Genomic DNA, 21,156 nt, shown 5'->3' on the forward strand with positions numbered 1-21,156 from the left:
TTTCCTTTTGTTTTTTTTTTTCCTTATCATAAAAGAAATAGAAAATCTAGTTTGTATGTATTTCAAGTGACTTTTCACACACAATGGTTAACAGTGGTTGCAAAGATATGGTTGTTTCATCCACCTACACACCTGTGGCTCACCTGATATGGAGTCACTACCCACTGCTGAGGTGATCACAAAGCATGAAGAAGAGTGACAATAAAGAAATTATTCCTTGCAACTGGATATATCACCATCTCATTAGGAAGAAAGCTAACACTTATCTTTACATGTTCCAAGTACTAAGTACTAAGGCTTCTCATAACATTCCTTTTAAATTACATAAAACTCAAGTTCTAAGCTTAAGAAACAATAATCAGGAAACGTCTATAAAATCTCAGAAAAATAGGCCATTAATGAGGACTGTATGTGCCCTTAGAAGAAATAAGACCTGAGATGGTTCTTAAATCCTTAAGTTAGATCTAGATTCAAGGAGGTGCAACTGGGAGTCAATAATGAGAGCAGGATGTTGGGAATGGTGGCTTCCTCGTGGAAGCTGTGAGGACCTGGGATCATGTGGATGGATTTAATCCGGAGGCAATGAGTGGCCAACGACCAAGGAAATGACATAATTTTATTAATATTCTAGAATGTTTTAGGGAGCCGTTTTGTAAAAGATGATCAATAGATTGCTTTGGAAGTTCTGAGTTTTAAATGACAGGATGAGCTTTGTGCAGAGATTCAAGCCTGGTAATGGATCAAGTCAGTGTTCAAGATGTAGAACTGAAAATCATTCATAAGGAGATAATACATATAATTGAAAGGAAAGCAGGGATGTGAAAGAAAAGCAGTGAAATTAAGAGGATGTGGAAGGGAGGGAGAGGGGAAGTGGGGAGGGGGAGAAGTAAAAAGGAGAGGAGGAGGAAAGAGAGCACTTAGGAGAGCACAAGAGGGCACGCCCCCTCAGCAACAGATTTCAGGGAATGCTAAGGAGAGAAAGGAATCATTAAAGTGTCAAAGAACAGGGCTATATCTTTGCATCGCAAAAGTCAAGGAAACACAGATCTGGATTGGGTAGATCAGAAGCATGAAATCCCAGAGAAAAACAAGAGGCCTTCTGATTTGGCAAGTAGGGATGGGTCAAAGTCTCAAAGAGTAACTTCGCTTCAAAGGTGGAAGTGGAAACAAAATTGCAGAGAATTATAGAGGGACCCAACAGTAAGGAAATGGAAGCAGCTAATTTAGATTACTTGCTGGAAATTTTTAGTTGTGTAAGGAAGGCAGTAGGAAAATGGAAAAGTGGTTTTATTCTCCCTCCAAGATGGGGAATACAAAGTTTGAAAGCAGAGGATTATGGTGTAATTAACAGAAAGGAGAATGAATGTGGCTGGGAACCAAGGGTTAAAGAATGGAATTTTTTTGAGAGCACCTTTCACAAATGGGATTCCTTACTCACACTACAAACAGAAAACAAAACAAAAAAAAACTAATGAACAAAAAAACTCCACTTATTTGAGAGACTTTTTTCATTTCTTCCAAAGTGGGTACTTCATTTGTGCCATTCACAAGAAAAAGTTAATTCATTATATACAATGAATGACTTGGTTCAGTAAGTAGTTCCCACACTTGCACGTGCATCAGAACACTGAGACGACTTGTGAAAGTACACATTGCGCAGTCTACTGTTTAGCAGTTCAGAGGTAAGGCCCAGAATTTGCATTTCCAACAAGTTCCCAGGTGTTGCCCATGTTTGAGACCCACTTCCTGAGGGTATAGGACCTAGCCAGAATCTCTCCTGGAAGCCTACCTGAAAAACCAGGCTATTACCTCCAACATAAGACCAGAGTGTCTGCAGGCATGATTCACAAATACCTTTCCCTCATGCCGACAGCAAAGGAAATGAAAGTTGGCTATGTAGTACAATATGCTAACATCTTTTCATATGGGTTACCACACACATCTTTGCTTCTCTTACAAAGGTATTTTAAGAAGACATGGTTCTCCTAATTAACCTATAGATGAATTACCCCTCACTCTTCAAGCTCAAGTCGGTCTAGATATTTCTTTTTTGGATGCACTTTCCTCAAGGAGTTAATTTCTATGCATTGTTAGGGCAAAATAAGAGTTTGACTGAGTTGAGATACATAATCATGCTTACTTAAAATGTTGACAATAGTAAATGCTCTTAAGTATCTATTTAATCTATTTAAATCTACCTATTGTATCTACTCTTTTACAATTGAAGTGCACTTAATGTTTCAAGCATGCTTTCCAAAATAAGATGCCTAGAAGAATTTTTGGGGGGAGGTAAAAATAATATCTTACATATGCATTTTATTACATATTAGCTAATGAAATCTTTACAACCATTCCACTGGCAAGATAGTATTATTCGCATTTTACAGCTGTAAAAACTAAGTCTCAAGAACATTAAAAGAACGCATCCAAAGTCAGAGGGACTGGAAGCCAAGTCTTCAGAGTCTCTTTGTATTATATATGTACCATTGGTTATTGCTATCTATAAGACACACAGTATTTATTTCAACTAATTTTTCAAATCAGTCGTCAGCCTCAGAATAACAAAGTGGCAAAGACGGTAAAACATTTCAGGTATTTATCTACATGTCGCAAATGAGTGGATCATTTTTATCCTCTTTGCCTTTTGCAAATCAGCTGCTTAAAAGCTGCTCTCTTCTTTAAAACTCATTAAAATATCATGTGTAGAAAAAGAAATACGTGGGGTTTGGAAGAAAAGCTAACATCTGGCCCAGAACCCTTTCCCCTATTCTTGCTGAGAAATGACCTTCTTCAGTTATTTCTAGCAGGGATTTTCCCTGAATGTTGAGATATTAATATGGAAAAGATACTTTATATTATACATGCTCAGGCCATTTTTTTTTTTTTATTAGAGCTAACCAGTCATGCACAGATGGGAGAAAGGCATTAAATGGCAAAGAGCAACTCCCAATTGTTAGCATCCAGCAGCAATCACAATACCCTTCTTTTTGGCTCTTTCAAAGATGACTCCGGCAAATTCAGGGTATACTTTGTCTTCTGGTATAATACCATAAAATGAAGCCTGTTGAAGCCATTATTGGGATGTGTGATAGAAGTTTAATTGCTTTAAAATGCCCAAGGCTAGCAAGATGTGAACATGTGTAAAGAGTATGAATTGAGAGTCTAAGAAAAATAAAAATCTGGATCTATTTATTTCACAGAAGATGTATCCAGATGGATTCTGCAAAGCAATTGCCTGGCATGTAACTGTACCTTGCTAGATGCAGTGGCCTTAGGAAGTCATGCATAGAACTAGGGCAGGATTAACTTTCAGGATTTCTTTTTGAATCTTTGAATCTGGTTTGTATTATAGACATTGGCACCAATATAAAGATCTCTCTGAAGAGAATAAAAGGATGGCCTAAGCCATTTCTACTAAAATTGTGCTTTCAAAAGATATAATCATAGGGTCCTTTGTTTCTTGTTCATTTGGGCTATCTCATTGATCTCAACCCAGTACAACTAGAGCAGTGCTCACTTCCCACCGTCTCAGGGTGGTTCAGCAAGTTAGAGCCCTCTGTCCCTCATGGGGGACCGAGAACTGGTGCTGCAGCCTGTGCCAGGAATACTGATGTCAGAGTCCAAACTGATATGCATGTACTGATATCAATAACAGTTTCTCCTATGCACCTCGATCACATTTTCCCCTTTCACATTTAAAGCTTTATTCCTCGGAGGAAAGGATGGGTCCATGCGAGCACCTTCACAAGACAGCTTGATGATAATCATGGTAGCTTTAAATAAAACCTTTTCACCACTGACATGCCTGTGCTCATGCATCCTGTATATGTCAATATTTATAAAGACTTCACCCCAAATATGAATATTCTCCTACTGGGCCCAAATGAAAAAAAAATTATACATTTGAACTCACGAAGCTTCCATTATTTTGGGTCACAAAAAGAATATGAAAAGAATATGAAAAGAATAATAGATTTGTGCTTAGTACTTATACTCACTTCAAATTCTAAGGTTTTGCTTCAAACTTTGTCTAGAGAGCTGGCAATAAAGGTAGCATTGAAATCATCAGAGCTACCAGAAAACTCTATTTGACTCTGATAACACTGAGTTACTTTGCTAATGAAATTTCTGTGGCTGTCAAGGTTGAAGCAATAGGTGAAAGTTAAAATGAACAAATACATCTGTGAATAGATACCTTTTTAAAAGACCTTTGAAAAGACCATGACTTTGATAATTGTGGAAAAAATTACCACAGAATTCCATGCAAGAGGGCTGCCCATGTGGGACCTATGTGAATTAGAGAAAGGCAGCTCGCTCTTTTTTTTTTTTTTTTTTTTTTCTTTTTAAGGCAAACATCATCCCACTCTAGGGCACATGGCTTGGTGAGTGGATCACAGGTTGGATTTCAGTCTCCACTCAACCCCTCAGTTTGGCTCCCTAGGGCAGTTAATAACCTGTGCAATGAACTATGACAGCCCTATCATACAATCACAGGCATTTCTTGCATTTTTGGCAATCTCCTCTGATTCTTTAGTCATATGTGGCTGGAAGTCAGTCGGGCTTTTAAGGCTTCTAAGATGCACAGCATTGAACAAAGCTGGACACATATCTTTTGCTTTGGCTCTGAAGATACTTCTGAGGGTAAAAGATGAAAAGAAGCAGAAGCAAACAATTTCCAGACAAAACCATTTCGCACACTGTATTAAGAAAGCACACACATTGTAGTCTCTGGTGGGTTCAAAAAAGCAATGCTGCTTCTGAAGACTACACATGATTATAAGTATGCTTTATGGCCAAGAAAAAGAATATCAGTGCAAACCTTAAAGAAGAGAAAAAAGAACTCATAAACTGTAAATGCTTTTGTCATTCTATGTTATTCTATGTTAAAGTCTTATAGCAAACCAAGAGGTTCACCAGAGTTATATCACTTGCTTTCTTTAAATCTCTGCAAATCATATGACAAGTACAAAGACTATAACTGTATGTGAAAAATAATTCAAATATTGGAAGTTAAGTGACTTTCTGAAGGTCATGCTGAACAATAACAACCAGCAAAAAGACTCTGGTCAAAGTAAATTTGTGATGCCTTCTCAGAGAACAATTTCTGGTCTGACATTTTTCTACAAGCAATCTTGTCACCACACCTTTTGCCCTGGGTTTATTAAAAAGCCATTTCAAAGAGCATCTCTTTCTTTTCTTTTTTAAAAAAAGAATTTAGCAAAGATGATTATATATCACAACTCTATAATGTTCCCCATTTAGAAGGAGGCCAAAAGATGATAAAAATTTCACTGCCTGTCAATAGTCCCTAAGGTCAGGAATACACAATTGCAAACCAAGATAATATAAAATGATCACTGCAGGAGAATTTTTATCCATTTTAGCAAGCCAATTTCTTATAGACATGTAATTTGGTAGGCCATATCATAGAACCATGGTTTTACACTATCAGTTTAAGAAATAAAACTCTTTCTGACATCAGAAATGCAATTAGAATCAACTTACTTGAAAGTCATTACTACAATCCAACTCACTTTCTCAAAATCACTGCAGCGGCTCCAAAATGCTTTTCAAATCAAACAAGAACTCCTAACTCTAGGATTCATGTAGCTTTGCTGTCAGTTCTTTTAAATTACTTTCCTCATCACACTATACCTGCGCTCTTTGCACACTGGGCTTTCTCTCTCCTCCCTTACCCTGACCGTCACTTTGACCATAGCTGTCTCATCCAGTTTTAATCTACCCTACCCTCCAAGAAATGCAAATAAACTAAATAATGCATCAGTTTAAACTGAATAAGCACTCTAGAAGCCATTTCAGACCCGCTTCGGTTCCTAATAGCAACTCTAAAGTTCTCAAACACCTTTCACCATCTTATATTTATTTATGTTTCTGATCTAGGTTATGTATGTGACATTAAGGTAACTCATTAATGATCAGCAGATTGTTTTTTTTTTCCCCCAATATTTTTGAGCCCATTTATTGTAATCTAAGTAGTCTCATAGAAAAAGAGAACACATGTTAATCCTTTAACCACCAACCACATTATCATCAACTAAAATTGACAAATGAAAATTATAACCCAAATTAGAGAAAACAGACTACAAAAATGAGCATAGCTAAGAGATGTGTGAGCTCAGTATTTGAAAGTAATAGAGAGCTAGTTTCGTTTCTAAGCTACACATAGCTTAGAAATGGCTGCAGCTCTCTATATAACTAAACATATATATGTGCTCAATTTTTTCATAGAAAAATTATAACAGAATATTGTTTATTAATTCAATATTAAATGGTGTATGAGAATGATGTATGACATATAGATGACAATTTTGCCTGAGTGCATACTATGAATGAGGAACTGTGCTAAATTCTGTGTATGTTACTGTTTTCCTCATTCTTCCCTTTGCCCACACCACTCAGCCTATGATGGCCTCCTAGTTTCTTCTTGACTAAGGCTTTGTATATGCTGTATGCCTAGCCTAAAATGCTCTACATCTGGATTTGGATTGCTCCCTCACGCTTCAGAGTCTCTGTTTAAAAGAGGCCTTTTCTCACTGTCCAACATCTAAAAAGTTACAATTTTTTCACACAAATACCTAGACCTGAATATCCATACCAGTTTTACTTATAACAACTCCAAACTTGAAACAATAAAACTGCCCATGAAAAAGTAAGTACACAAATTATGGTATAGTCCTAGAGTGGAATACTACTTAGCAATAAAAAGGAATAAACTCCTTATATATTTAATGCCAGGGAATAAACCTCAACAATAGTACATGGAGAGAAAGAAGCCAGTTTCAAATAATTCTTTTTATATAAAAGTCTCCAAAAGACAACCTAATCTATAGTGACAGAAAGTATATCTGGTCGCACAGGGTAAGGTGGGGGCCTAAGGGATGAGAAAGAAGCTCAAACAAACGTTTTTGGATTGACATAAATGTTCTATACCTTGATCGTGGTGATGGTTACATAGATGTATACATTTGTACACTTAAAATGGTGCTTTTCATTATATGTAAATATACTCCAGAAAAGTTAAGACTGCATATAGATTACCAGATATACTGTGTTTGTTTATAAAGCCGGTTATCCTGAGTTTTTTTGTTTTAAATGAATGCAAAACCTCAAATAATAATAATAATAACAAAGGTCATTAAATTTTAAACGTCTCTATAAGAGAATGTGTATTTTGATAGGATTGTCTTGGTTTAAATCTTTTGTGGGTATCTTAATTTGAAACTGGATTCAGAATCTAGTTATCAGAGATTCAAAGAAATCCATTTCATTACTTTATAGCCCCAAAATACTTTTGGCCTGAAAACAACATTTGCCCTCATTGATCACCCTCTGAAAATCACTGAGTTTAAGGCATGATGATTTTTATTTTTGCCTAAAATATCAATAGTAACCACAAAATATCAAGATTTGCTACCATTAAGGAGAGCCAGACTCACACACTAAAAGAATTTTTAAAATACCTGAAAAATTCAGCCTCATTAGAATTAGTGAAATCAAGTTTCATCAGGTGATCACACAAAAAGACATCGATTCTCTCCTCAGTGTACAAGCTTTCACATATTGTTGAAAAATCATATTTTATACTCGCAGCTTTCATATCGTATATTAATGACTAGAAAGTCAATAGGACATTGATAGCTATAATCAGTTCAGATTTCTACCACTAGTTCTTATGTTGAAGCATTAATTACAACTTTTAGGATTTAGTAGGTAGAATTCAAGGTGACATTTAAACATTAAAACTAATCTGCAAAACAAAAGTAGAATTGTGTTTGATATATGATTATAGTCACTGATGTGCAATTATGAGATTTATTAAAAAGTGTGAAGACATATTAGTGATAATTTTATTACAAAGTCCTTAATACATTTTCTCTAGCCCATTCAAGGCAATTTAATTAATTTCAACCCCAAAACAATTCACAACATAGTTCCACATCTTTATCCTCATTTCAGAGAGTAGAAAGCTGCGGTGTATGAAAATATACTTTAAAGATTCTTTTTATGTGTGGTGTTTTCCATTTTCAAAGCACTTTCATTCAATTCAGCTTTCTCATTATATTTGGTATTTGTTACTCCCATTCAAAAAACCAAGATACAAAAGCTTTAATTGGCTTCCTCAAAAGCCAAAGAAAATATCAATAACAGACTACTAGAATTTAAAGGCTCTTAAGACTGTGGCGAAGTTACAAAACTACTCCAAACATAATACTCTTCATTAATTAATAATATTTGATGTAGAAATAATACTCATGTAGTGCAACCATCCTTTAAACTCTACTTTGAAGATGAATTTTAAGTTTGAAACCACATGCAAACTTTTGTATAAACTTATGTAGTTAGGGATGAAAAAAATGCAACAAACAAAACACCTCAAAGTCTAACACACTGTTTAACATCATTCAAAAACAAGCATGGAGAAAACACTTTTCATTTTTAGAAAATATTTTTAACCTCATATATTTGTAAGCATGAGTTGAACACTCTTATGGGGCAAGTGGACATTTTGGATACAAGACTCTAGATTAAGAAATGAGCAAACTCTTTGCTGTCAGGGTTCTATAGCTACTGTAGATGTTTTAGTAAATCATCCCCCAGACAAAAGAATAAAGGTAAAATCTCTAAATTATGTACGATTGACATCTTTTTAAAAAAATAATTGAGCAAGAAGATAAGCTTATAGATAAAATAGTCAATAAATAGAAAAAAAAGGTTTTAAGTTAATATATATTAAATGACTGAGTTTATAGAGCAAAATGGTAGAAAACATAAAACCTTGAAAGAAAGTCAGGTGGCATTTCCAGTGAGCAAATTTTATTAGGTAGAATCAAATGTATTTACTTCCCTTTTTCTTTGCATTATATATGAGAAGAAGTGAGTGCCTTATTTCTGCAAATGAGATTGGGACTGGAATGAAGCATCTCATTCTATATCACCTCTGACACTGACTAGATGAATAACATTTCACTTTGACCTTTCTTCAAAAACATGATGTGGAGATTACCATTTAAGGTGCATTATGTAGCTTTAATCAGAGCTACAATATCACATCAGCATGCTAGGTGGCAAAGATTAAATATTATTTGTACAGTTAAATAATAAAATAAAATATAGCTTTACCCTTTCAAATGGTAACATCAGATATCACTTTACACACTCAAAAACAAAACAAAACAAAAAACCCCACCACATTTCAAAACCTTCAGTTTCAATTCAACACATGGCATGCTTAATGGTTTCAGCATTTCTAATTCTTTTTAATAAGTGTTACAAACTGAAAGCAAGACAGGTAGGTATTAAAAATATATTGGAACATCTTAAAATTACCAGCCCTACCAGTGGAAATAAAATGATGGCAATTAAAAGTAATAAAGGTTATTAAAAGTTAAGGCCTTGGGAGGCTAAGAAGTCATGTTAGACTGTCAATTGTTTTCCCCATGATGGGAAATCAGTTAGAAATTAAAAAAAAAAAAATCTAGTAGTTTAGTTGTGGTCAAAGAAAGAGTCAGTGGGGATGGGGAGGTTTCAGCAACATGCTGGTAGAAAAAAAGAGACTTACATAGTCTGGGAGGGCAGTGAAATGGAAGGCGTGGTAACCTCGCTCACTTAGTTGTCATTTTTGATTTTCAATGACATTTTTTTCATTCTTTCGCCTAGTAAAGATGACAGAAGGTCCTAATTTATTATCTGACGTCTATTCCTGTTCCTAGATTTAAGAGTTTAACTGTATACATTCATATCATCCAAATACAGACACTTCGGAAAAAAAAAATAACACTAAAGTACCGATGTTGCATGCATTCAATTATAATTATAACTGTACCCACAACCGGAGATAAGGATTTGAGGGAAAGAGTCAGCCTGCACAGCCCTGGCAGTTGGGGAAAAAGGGGTGGTGGAATTGCAGGTTCCTCAGATCATAGCAGTAGAAAAAAGGGAGATTACAATGAAGAGCTAAATTCTTCCTGAAATGATGCCAGCCATGGATTCCTGAAGAGTGTAGAATTAAAGTCCTCAGCATGGCTCTATAGTCCACATAGCCATTATACACTAATAGAGCTGGTCAAAATGCATATCACATGCCACGATAGATATAGTCTCTACATTAGATGCCTTCTGCTGCTGAGGTTGGGCTGCACCTTACATGATGAGAAAACTATCGTTGACACTTATTAACATGACCTGGAAGATCATTTGGGCTTGACTGAAGGGGAAATAAAGGTGCAGTGTAAATTTCTGTTTCTGTATATAAATCACACCATGGCCAGATCACATTAGGCGATGCAATGGGGCCTCTGACATTTCCTTCCACTTCTACTTTTGGTTGCAGTTCAACATGTGTTGGATTGGTATGCTGAAGGTGCTCAGGAAATATTTGTGAATAAATAAATGCGAAGACCACATAAATTAAATTTTGTGAAGAAAACCTCCCAGATGGCAAAAGCCCTTCTACTGCTGATCTGTACATTCTAAGGAGCATGAGGGATCACTGAAAAAGAGAGAGAAGAAATAAACAGAAGACTTTTCATAAGAGGAAAGGGAAGGGATCAAAGGAGAAAGAAATAATACTGAAAAAAAAAAAAAAACCCAAACAATTTAGTGCCAAGGTAATCTCCTGGCATTGCAAATGTTGGTCAGTAACAAAATATTGGAATTTGCATTTTAGTTCTCTAGTGGCAACTATCACATCTGCTCATCTGGTCTCATACAAATACTTTCTTATTCTTGTACATAATCTCAATTAGATTCTTTGATATGTGCATTATATTCATTCCATTTATTTTTTAAAAAACTGTCTCCAGAGGTTTAAAGTTAAAAGGTGCCTGAAATTTAGCTGGGATTATTCACTACATGAACGACCAAAATAATGTTTAATCAGTTTCCATATGTATATATTTATCTATGTTTATTTTGAAAAACAAATCTTAAAGAGACATCTTAACTATACTATAGCAAATGGTTATTATTATTTAAGAAGCAGCAGGATAGAATGATCTTAGTTCAATTAAAATTGTTAAAAATTAAGGTAATATTAGCAGTAAAATGTTGATCAGTAGCTTCCTCTTTGGGGCGGGCTCCCTTCACTGTGAATTAGTTTCACTGTAGGATCATTTACAGAGTGTCACTATGAAGAGAGCACAGAGAAAGGAGAAGGAAGTTCTCTGCACCCAGCACATCAGTATGCAACTCCAGAGTAATCCCACTCTCAGAGAAACACATAGCTGAATTAGTAGAGAGCCACATTCCTCACTTTTTCAAGGCCAACCTCCTAGCCTGAATGAGAATCTGCCCATGCCAATCAACAGGAAGCCAGCAGCTAATTCTGGAGGGAATCTCATTTCCCAGGTCCATAGCACGTGTTCAGGAAGAGTGCATCAAGTCTGCCTTAAGGAGAGGCCTTCGCCAGTCTAGATAATCTGGCTGTGTTCTCTGACTAGGATGTACTAAATATGGATATGTCTGAAGAAATGTAAGAACTTTGTGTGAAATGGACTTGGCAGGGTTTGGTGAGAGATTGTTCTTTAGGGTGTTAGCTTCTCTGAAGTTAACAGTGATAAGTAAGACTCTTAAGTCTATTGATGGCCAGGCCCCAAACCAAATTGTGTGCTACTCTGCAATGCTTCTGCTTTACTGGATGAGAAGGAAATTCTGATGTTGATACTGATGTTCCCGTTGCAGTTTGTAAAATTATTCTTTTTTTAAAAAAAATAAAATATTTTTCAAACAAGTTAAATTCTTCAACATTAGGGCACAAAAGCAAGTTCAGGGAAACATAAGTGTTTTCAGATCCATCTCATGCATACGTCCCACTCAGCATTAGAACTGAGGTGCATGGGAAGGGGGAGTGTGCCGTGGCTACGCGCTTCTGTTTGTGAGCAACTTCCGTTTTCTTCTAAGGAGAAATGTTTGGCCATGTGTTCCTGCTAAGGCAGGCCTGCAAAAGCCGGCTGACCTAATTTAAAATATGAGCTCTTGCTGAGCTCTCATTGCATGAACCTCTTCCAAGAATTGGCTCTTTTTGTTCGTTCAGTTCTTATTTCATATAAAAACCAACCCATCTTTCTACAGCCTAGTGACCTGCATTCTCTCCTTCCCCAAAGCACGTCGCTTCCCCTGCTAGCCTTTGCCTTAATCACTTTTATTTGTGGGACACTAGGGACGGAATGGTAATGCTTAAGAGTAGAAAAGAAAATAACTCATTTTCAAAAAAAATTCTTCTTATTATGATCATGTTTAGATGAAATATGGGGCTTGCCATCAACAAAATTACAAAACAATTCCACTGGGAGTCCAGACCGTTCAGGGTAATTCATCTATGAAAAAGCGAACTTTAATTGTTACTCTTGGCAGCAATCTAAGAGAAGAGTGAAATATTATACTAAATATTGCCACGTGCAATAGTAAAATGCTCTTTCCTCTTTGCCAGAAGCAGTGTACAGCCCCCTTCAGAATCAGGTTTGGATCTGGCGATTTAATCTAAATCCTGTTTCCCCCTCTCCAAAACCAACAGAGGTTTTCAAAAGAGTTGCGTTTTTTATTAGAACCATTTGCTCTTTCTAAGTTGCCAAAAAGGAATAAGTAAAACTAAGACTTTTATTTAGGCTAAAGTTGATTCCTCAGCTTCGTGGAGGTCAATGTACTTAGTCTGTGAACTTTCTGCTAAAAAGTTCATTGCAGCGTTGAACCAGCCAAGGTTATATTTTGGTCCCTTCTTCCCCCCAAGCTCCACCCTCCGGCCTCACGGATTTATATAGTAGGAGCTGGGAGCATGTATGTGGAAGCTAATCAAAATGAAACATACATATAGCAAATTACATCTTGGATTTTCCAGAACAACTGAAATTCCAAATATTTCAGATGCTGCACATATCGATTGCTATTTTGGGATCAAGTGTCTTGATCTGGGCTTCAGAAAATGTGATCCCAAAAAGTATGTACGACTCTTTAGATTGAGCACTCATTGAACACTGCTGCGTTATCTAGTTTATGAGCATGGAAAATAATTTGATAATACTGAAAAGCAGAGAGATATTCTTGTTCCAAAAATGGAGGGAAGCTTTTCAGTGAAGATGTTAATCAAGAACATTTTATATGGTGCTAGTTACCTGGTATATTTATAGGTTTTGGCTATAATAAGCTATTTGCAAATAATTTAAGATTACATTTTCTATTTGCATACATTGGGTATAATTCACTAAGGATATATTAAAATTGTATGTAAGATATCATATGTAGGTAATATTATCAGCTTCTAAAATGTTTAAGTTGAAGAAGTTAAGGCCCAGAAAAATTAAATAAAATAATTTGCCCAGGATTTTTCATCATGTAACCAGAGTTGAAGACCAGAATTTTTTAATTGATATTCTCCATGTTATGAGATGTCATTTTTCATTCATGGAGATATATAATAATACTAAGGTTATTTGGGAGTAAATTTAAGTCTGCAGATATGACAAAAAGTAATCTTTGTTGTATCTTAAATTAATGGACTAAATTTAAGTCATCTGAAACCTGGGTAAATATACTAAACTTTAGGACATCTGCTTTATATAATTATTTTCTTTTTATTTTAACATAGGTTATGAATGACAACCCACAAAATGACTACAGTTAGTAATACGGTTTGAGGAAACAATACTATCAGTCATGGAAAAAATAATCAGCACTTATATATTAAGCACAATTTCATAAAGACTGCATATTATAAAATTTCATAAGCAGTTTTAGTTTATATAATGTTTTGGAACGCATGACTACTTTTCTGTTTGTGGAAATTCAAAAAAAAAAAAAAACAAAATGTACAGAAAGCATGGCCTAGAAACTAATAGTGCTATACTCAAGTGAACGATACACTAGCTATTATTTAAGTGAAGGTAATCACTATGGAAGGTGAGGAATTTTAAATACGTTATTACAAATAGCACTCAGATAATCAATGACAGCAAATAAACTGATTAGGAGCCCCATAGTCCGATTATACTTGGAAGTTGGTTATCTTTTAAGAAATTGATGTATAATGTGGGAAGCCAAGGAAATCTGCCTTATATGTATTGTTTTAATTATTTTTTTAAAAAATCTGCCTTTTATTTACTAAAAGATCAAGCTCTTCGTGTGTCAGCACAAAATTTAAAGTTTCTTTCGAGGGGTTAGATTTCCTGCTCTCTGTTTAAAATGGGGGGGGAAAATAAAAATAGTTTGCCTGTGACAGAATATGAAAGAAGTTCTCACCCTTAAAACCAGCAGCATTGGTTTTCCAGTCATTAGCGTTCAAATGTCCTGCACGGGAAGTCCTGACAATAACATGCTGCACGTCTCTCCAGGTCAGAAACGGACTGGGGAAAGACAAGGTAAGAATCATTGTACCAAAAAAAAAAAAAAGATGGGGGAAGCAGAGAGTCACAAGCAAATTAAAAAAGCGAAAGCAAAATGGCAAAGTGCTAAAAACGAAGGGTCAGCGATTTGGGTTTGCAATACACAAATGCCAAATGCCGCTCTTGTTCTCAACGTGGAGAAGTGACATTAGTGTGAGGGAGGCAGAAAATGTCATCTTAAATTTAAGAAATAATGTGATGTTACGGTAATTTAGTTTTTAAAAGGGTGAGGGTTTCCAGTGTCCTCAACAAAATGGCTCCCCATTCTAGCCCTATAGTGTAAAAGTGCATCTTCATCAGAACATTATAATAAGCTAAGTCAAAACTGAAGTCTTCTGGAACATTCCTTATTCAGCTCTATAGACAGGCAATTGTTTTGTAACTTAACAAAGAATTTAGCAATGGTTAACATTTGACATGTCTGTGTGTGACAGGGAAAAAGTCTCAACTAAAATCAAATTCCTGTTTTCAGTTTCTTAAAAGAGAATATTGTACAGGGCCCAAAGCTGGGCTCTAAGGCGCACACAGCTATGAGAGTATTCTTAATTTGCAATGAGTAGTTATATTAAATTATTAGGTACCTATTTCTTGTGGCTGTTAGCACTGAAAAGCACAAAGAAACTGTCGAACAGGAGATACTTTCTTTGGAGAGCTGCAATGCTAATCTAAACACACAGAAAACAAATCCAAGTACATATATCCAGACTTTTGTTCTTTTTCAAAGAATATATATTGGAAGGCATTTGACTCAGTGCATCATGACATTCTAATCAGGATATTTATTCAATTTAGTATTTGAATGCAAGGTGTGACAAGTTTTTACTTAACAAGGAAATATGGAAATTATTATGCAACTTGTGCAGCTATTTTATTTTCTTCGTTTTTGAAGGATATTTGCAAAGGATGGGTCAGAATACTGGGGGAGGGGAGACAATGACTATCTTCCTCGAAGTGTGACAGGTGCATGTGGTCATCTCTGTGCCCCCATCGTATGTGCACAGATGGACGCTGGCATCTCCCAGGCAGAGGGAGAACCTGGTATCTCCATTGTTGTGAATTTCCATGTTACTTCACTCCATACTACATTTTCCCCATCACAATCACAACATACGTGTTTTTGTGGGTGTTTGTCTAATGAGAGGGGGCCCAGTGATCAGAATCTGGAACCTTCATTTTCTGCCTATATGAAATTGACTTTTCTCAAAGTTGCGGTTTCTCCCTCTTAGAAAGTGGATGCTAATATCTACTTTACTTCATTGCACTGACTGAATCAAAGTAATGCCAAATACTTATACCTAGTTCTTGGTGTATAATAAGCCGTGAAGAAGTGGTAGATAACAAAATTATTTGCAAAATTATGAGTCACAGTTCCTATGTGGTGGTTTGAAAATGAAGGAAATAGAGAAAAGTACTATAAAGTTCTGATACCTATTTGTTATGAGCTGAGATGAAAAATGAAAAAAGGCGTTTTTACTGTTATTTTCAAAGTTTTCAGAGGGGCAAGATTGGGTCTAGACTATTTTGTATGTTTGTATCAACAAAAGAACTTAATACTAAGGAAATTAAAACCTGACCACATGAATTTTTAAAATATAAGAACAATTAAAACAATCATTTTTGTTTTGTTTTGATACGATACTCATTAGGAACCAATATAGAACCTGATAAGGCACGAAATCCTGAAGAGAGGGAGGGAGGTTGTGTGATGGATCCCAGGAGGCAGAGAAGTTTTACTTCTAAAACAAATAGTGTGATTTGGCCCTTTGCTGACTAATACTGAATCCATGTAATAATTCAGTAGACTTGATGCACTACTGTGAGGAAAATTAGGAAATGAGTCAAGGTGTAATTCTGAATGTTAGTCTCAACATAAAATGTTCTACCTCTGCCTGAGATGTGATGCTAATCTCCTTTCTCTTTCACAGTGTAGTCATTGGATGAGGAGCAGAAGCACTGATAACAAAAGCTGTCTGGAAAGACATTCCAGTTACTTATTTATGGTAAAATAGAATCCTCAAAAATGTTTTTATTTTTTCATGAGCAAATGGCAAGATACCTAAAAGCACAGCAAAATTTGATAAATATGTCTAAATCATTTATCACATAGTTAAAACTTCTATATTTTAAACCTTGCCCTTTGGGGGTGGTGGGGAGGAAGAAGAGAAACAAGTTTCCCATGTTAACCTACCACATTGGGGCATGATTCCTTCAGAAATATCAAGTGCAAGGTTTTGACTATTGGGAACCTTAGCACTAAAAACAAAATAATAGTAACAGAACAGGGAACATTTATTTTGTACTTTAAGCAATTGTATTCAGACAGATTTGGGAAACCTCCTGCATTCAGCTCAGCCTGCAGAAATAAGAGTTACTTGCCCTTATGCTGAGTTGCAAAAACTAGTTCTTCTTGGAGTGCTTATGATTAGAAGAAATTAGCTTCAGGAAATTGGAACTACACATGGAAAGAAGGAGGCATTCAGATAATTTTACTCTGAAATTTGATAATGTACAACTTCAGAAGTGATTTAATTTCATAATTTTCTGAATTTCACCAAAGTGAGGAAGATAATATGGAAAACCGGTGCATTCTGAACCAGCGGTTTTTCTACCTGTATGTGTGTGTGTGGGTGGGGGGGGGGGGTAACTAATTAGCTTAGGGAACAGTCACAGATGAATTTGTTAGTATCCTGAGAGAATCTTATTCATGAAGAAGTCTGATTTACATTTTATGACCTATTTATATTTATGCTGACAGAAATGATATACAAGTGAAAAAAGTCAAACAATTGGACATCTGGTAAACCAAATACAAAGTGAAAGTGGAGAAGGGAAGGCTGAGTGTGCCCTGTGCCAGGAGCTCTGCAGTTCACAGTGGCAGTGTAAGACACCCTAACACTTACCCCCTTCTGCCAAACACCCTGGACCCACACTTCCCTGGCTTCCGAAAACCAAGACCCTTCTCACCTCCAAGAATAGGAAGACTGAGCACCAAGAGCTTTGGGGACAGGCAATAACCAAGAAGCTGAAAGTCTAAGCAACTTGGAGAAAAAGAGCAAGTTTTCTTAACCCTGAGCCTGGTGACCACTGTCCCATAACAAGCCACATGGCCCTTTGCTGACTAATACCGAATCCATGTAATAATTCAGTAGACTTCATGCACTACTGTGAGGAAATCTCTCACATCTCTCAGGTTTCTTCTTGGAATTATTGACAGCTATCTTTAAATAACAATATACACTAAAAGGGTAACATTTATAAATGCCTGCAAGATGTGGCTATCTATCTATCTATCTATCTATCTATCTATCTATGATATTTCAAGGCAATAAAATATACATGATTTTTCTGGGGAGTCCTGTATATGTAATCTTTTCCTGTTTTGAAGTTTTACATCCTTTAATGACCTTAGAATAACAACCAACATTTAGTAGGCACTTGGCCAGGGCCAGGCACTGCATGTTGTACATGCATTATTATTTTGTAATCTGAAAAACTGCATGATATAGTTAATATTTTTATTCCCATTTCATAGATGATAAAACCGAGGCTGTGAGTTACACACAGTAACTCAAGTACCTACAGGTAGTTAGTGGTAGAGCTACAATTCAAATGAGCTGCAGAACGTATGCTATCAATCACTATTAACATCACCTCCAGACGGACCCACAAAGGTGAAACAGACATACACATGATTGTTTGTCAGGTGATTCTTTGACAATTGGATCAGGAAGCCAAGTGTAGTATATTATGTCCTCATGGTCATACAATTCTTGTACCCACACTGTCTCAACTCAGTAGGCTGATTTTTGTTTACCACAGAATTAAAGAGATTCTTGAGTCTTAACTTCGCTTTAAGGTTCCAAAACCTAACATGGGCACACTCTATAAAAGTAAACAGAAAGATATACAACTGGGGGAAAATATATTATTTTTATAATATTTTATTCTGATATAATGTCATAACATTAGTCCATTGTTTCTTAACATTATTTTTACAAACTTGTCACCTTGCCTGAGATGCTCACACTTTGATGTGGTTTACAGACTGGTTAGGTAACTCTTCTCCAGTCAGGGAACCTCAGCTGAACCTCGTCCCAAACACTCCTAGTTTCCAGCTGTAAAAACAGGATAATGAACGACACTATCACTACCTGGTGTTTGTATGATATTTTTGTTCTGCGCAGTTCACAGTATTTCATGGGCCCAACAGTAGCTTTAGAAGAAACAGGATGTATCCCCAGAGAGACATTTTGTCTGGTGCTTCTTATTGGGCTTCTAAGTGCAACTTTTAGCACTTATAGTAAAAAATTTCTCTCCTCAAGAGTTGTCCCAGGTAATTCTGCATAGGTGTGAGTGTTTGAAATAAATCTGTACTTGGTGGTCCGTAAAAACAAGGGAAAATTTTTAATCTTGAGTGACTGACTCACCTGCATTCATTGAAAAGAAAAAAGAACTAACTTACCCTCCAACCATCCTGATAGATTTATCAAAATAAACATTCAAGGGGCAACAGAGAAAAAGGGGCAACATATACACATCTCAGTACAGAAAGAGAATTTATCAACAACAGGAGTGACAGCAAATACCAATAATGAAAGCTGCTCCCAAAACAGGGCAATCTTCTTCAAATACAAGAATGACTCTAATGCAGTATGAGCAATTATACAGAGGAGACCTACAGGGAAATTGCATGACCAATCAGCAATTATCCAAATATACAACTTACTAAATATTCGTCAAAAAATCCATGACAAAACGAGACTCTTTTCATGTTTCTTAAGATTGTATAAAACAGAAAAAGGAACAAGTAGCCAGAAAATCAATATCATTGCACAGATGCTAAATAAGTTGGCATTTATGGGAAAAGAATTTATTATGAGCTGGAACAACAAAGATGAGGCAGAAAGTGTTTAAAGCCTGCTGAGATTCGTAAATACATTCCTCTGGCTGCAGTCAGTGCATGCCCATAATGATTCAAGAATAAAATACTGACTATACAACAAAGGAAACCAGTCTTCTTTTGTCAGTTAATGAAGACCCTGAAAGAACTGTCAGATTGTCAGTCCCACCTCAAGCAGGAATATATGATCAATGGGAATGTGTGTTTTTTTGTTTTTGTTGTTCAACATTAATTCAAAAGTTCCAAGCCTAATGTTGAGTTGTAGTAAGAAAAAACAGAGTTAATAATACCTCCAGATTTAGAAATGTGACTTGTGTTAGTATTGCCTGGACACCTACTTAGGAGCCATCCACACCTGGACCAAAGCAGAAACGATAAAAACAATTTGGGAACATCCACATCACATTTTTATTACTTTCTCTTGTGAAACCACTCACCAATTGCCTAAATTGAGCATAATCCAAAGGTATGAGAATCTGGTCTCTTAGACTTAAAAGAAAATAGCCCCTAATTTACAAAGAAAAATTCTGTCATTTAAACTGAAGTGTCTTCTTTTCTTTATAAATTCTGGCTACTGCAGAATTTGTCATTATATCTAAAAGACGTCAGTTAAGTTTTAGCAGCCTTACAAACAAATGATATTTTGTTTGCAAGCTCAAGAGTTATTTCCTTGAAATGCCTTGCTACATACACTCTCATGGAATAAAATTTGATAAATGTTCAGTAAGAAGTACACTAACTTGAGATCAAATGCATTGATATCAATTCACAAAAGTTTCCGCCAGCTATTCTGTATGCTCAATTCCCTCCAATGATATTACCCTGAGACTATAAATTCTGACTATTTGAATAGCCTCTCTCTCTTTATACAACTCACAACCTGGAATCTAAATCTGACCCTCATTTCCCTCCCCAAGCTTTGCCATCTTTTGCAGTAGACAAAATGTGACAATATGAGAGCTTCCTCCCTAGGTGTATCCCAGTCAAGCTGCAAGAAACCCAAGCCTGGGAAAGACACTGGAGGACACTGCACATTTTCCCTTTTCTGCTAATTTTTTGTAGGCTGTCCAGCACTTGGCATGAATAAATATGCAATTCTATGCTAACTGACTTAATCCTGAAAGGAGACATTGCCACCTCCATTATTTCTATTTCTAATTTAAATTCATTCTCAAAGTAATAATAAACATAGTCTCTAATCACAGGAGAATAATGTAAATTGTGGATTAGAGTTAGGAAGACTTGGGGTAAATCATGACCCTAATAAGAGTTCTGTAACACTGAGCTACTTACTGATTCTCTCTGGGATTCAGTTTTCTCAGTTGAAATGTGGAGACTTACTCTGCATGGTGGTTGCAACAATTTGAGGTAATAAATATAAAGGGCCTGTCACATCATAGCCTTCCAAAGACAAGTCACTATGATTTATTGAGATGAACAACCTATCATTCCAGAAAAATTTAGGACAACTTTGATGAATCTCCACTTAATTAAGCTAAGTTTTCTTCTATGCTTATAAATTTTATTAGTATGTTTTTTAGTTTCTGTAACAGATGAACAAAATAGCATTTCAATACCTCAGTATATTTTTGTTTAGTTAAATAATAATGCTACTAAGATCTGTCAAAAAGATTGGTTTTAACAAGCCAGTGGCATAGGTGGAAAACTGACTGGATGAGAAAGAAACTGTCTACCATTTTAACAAATCCTCTCTATCTGTGGGTAGATCTTCCTTCTTCGTGGCTGGTCATTGATGTGATGTTGTCTAGAGGATGATGAAATATTCTTTGGTTTGATAGCGGAGTGCTTTATAATACCAAATATCAGAATGAGGATTTCGAGCATACTTATTTGCTTCACTGA

General features: G+C 35.9%; 1 protein-coding gene across 5 annotated transcripts in view; it reads right to left on the reverse strand.

The window, feature by feature from the left end:
• Nucleotides 1-21,156, reverse strand: part of PCSK5 (proprotein convertase subtilisin/kexin type 5) — a 400,819-nt gene that overhangs the window by 175,218 nt on the left and 204,445 nt on the right. For all 5 annotated transcript variants that reach the window (XM_036218095.1, XM_016127089.2, XM_016127088.2 and 2 more), the window contains one exon: nt 14,251-14,354. In XM_036218095.1, coding sequence (XP_036073988.1) covers nt 14,251-14,354 — 104 coding nt within the window. The remainder of the gene's footprint in view (nt 1-14,250; nt 14,355-21,156) is intronic.

The sequence above is a fragment of the Rousettus aegyptiacus genome, unplaced genomic scaffold (assembly GCF_014176215.1).
Source record: "Rousettus aegyptiacus isolate mRouAeg1 unplaced genomic scaffold, mRouAeg1.p scaffold_m13_p_3, whole genome shotgun sequence".
NCBI classification, from domain to species: Eukaryota; Metazoa; Chordata; class Mammalia; order Chiroptera; family Pteropodidae; genus Rousettus; species Rousettus aegyptiacus.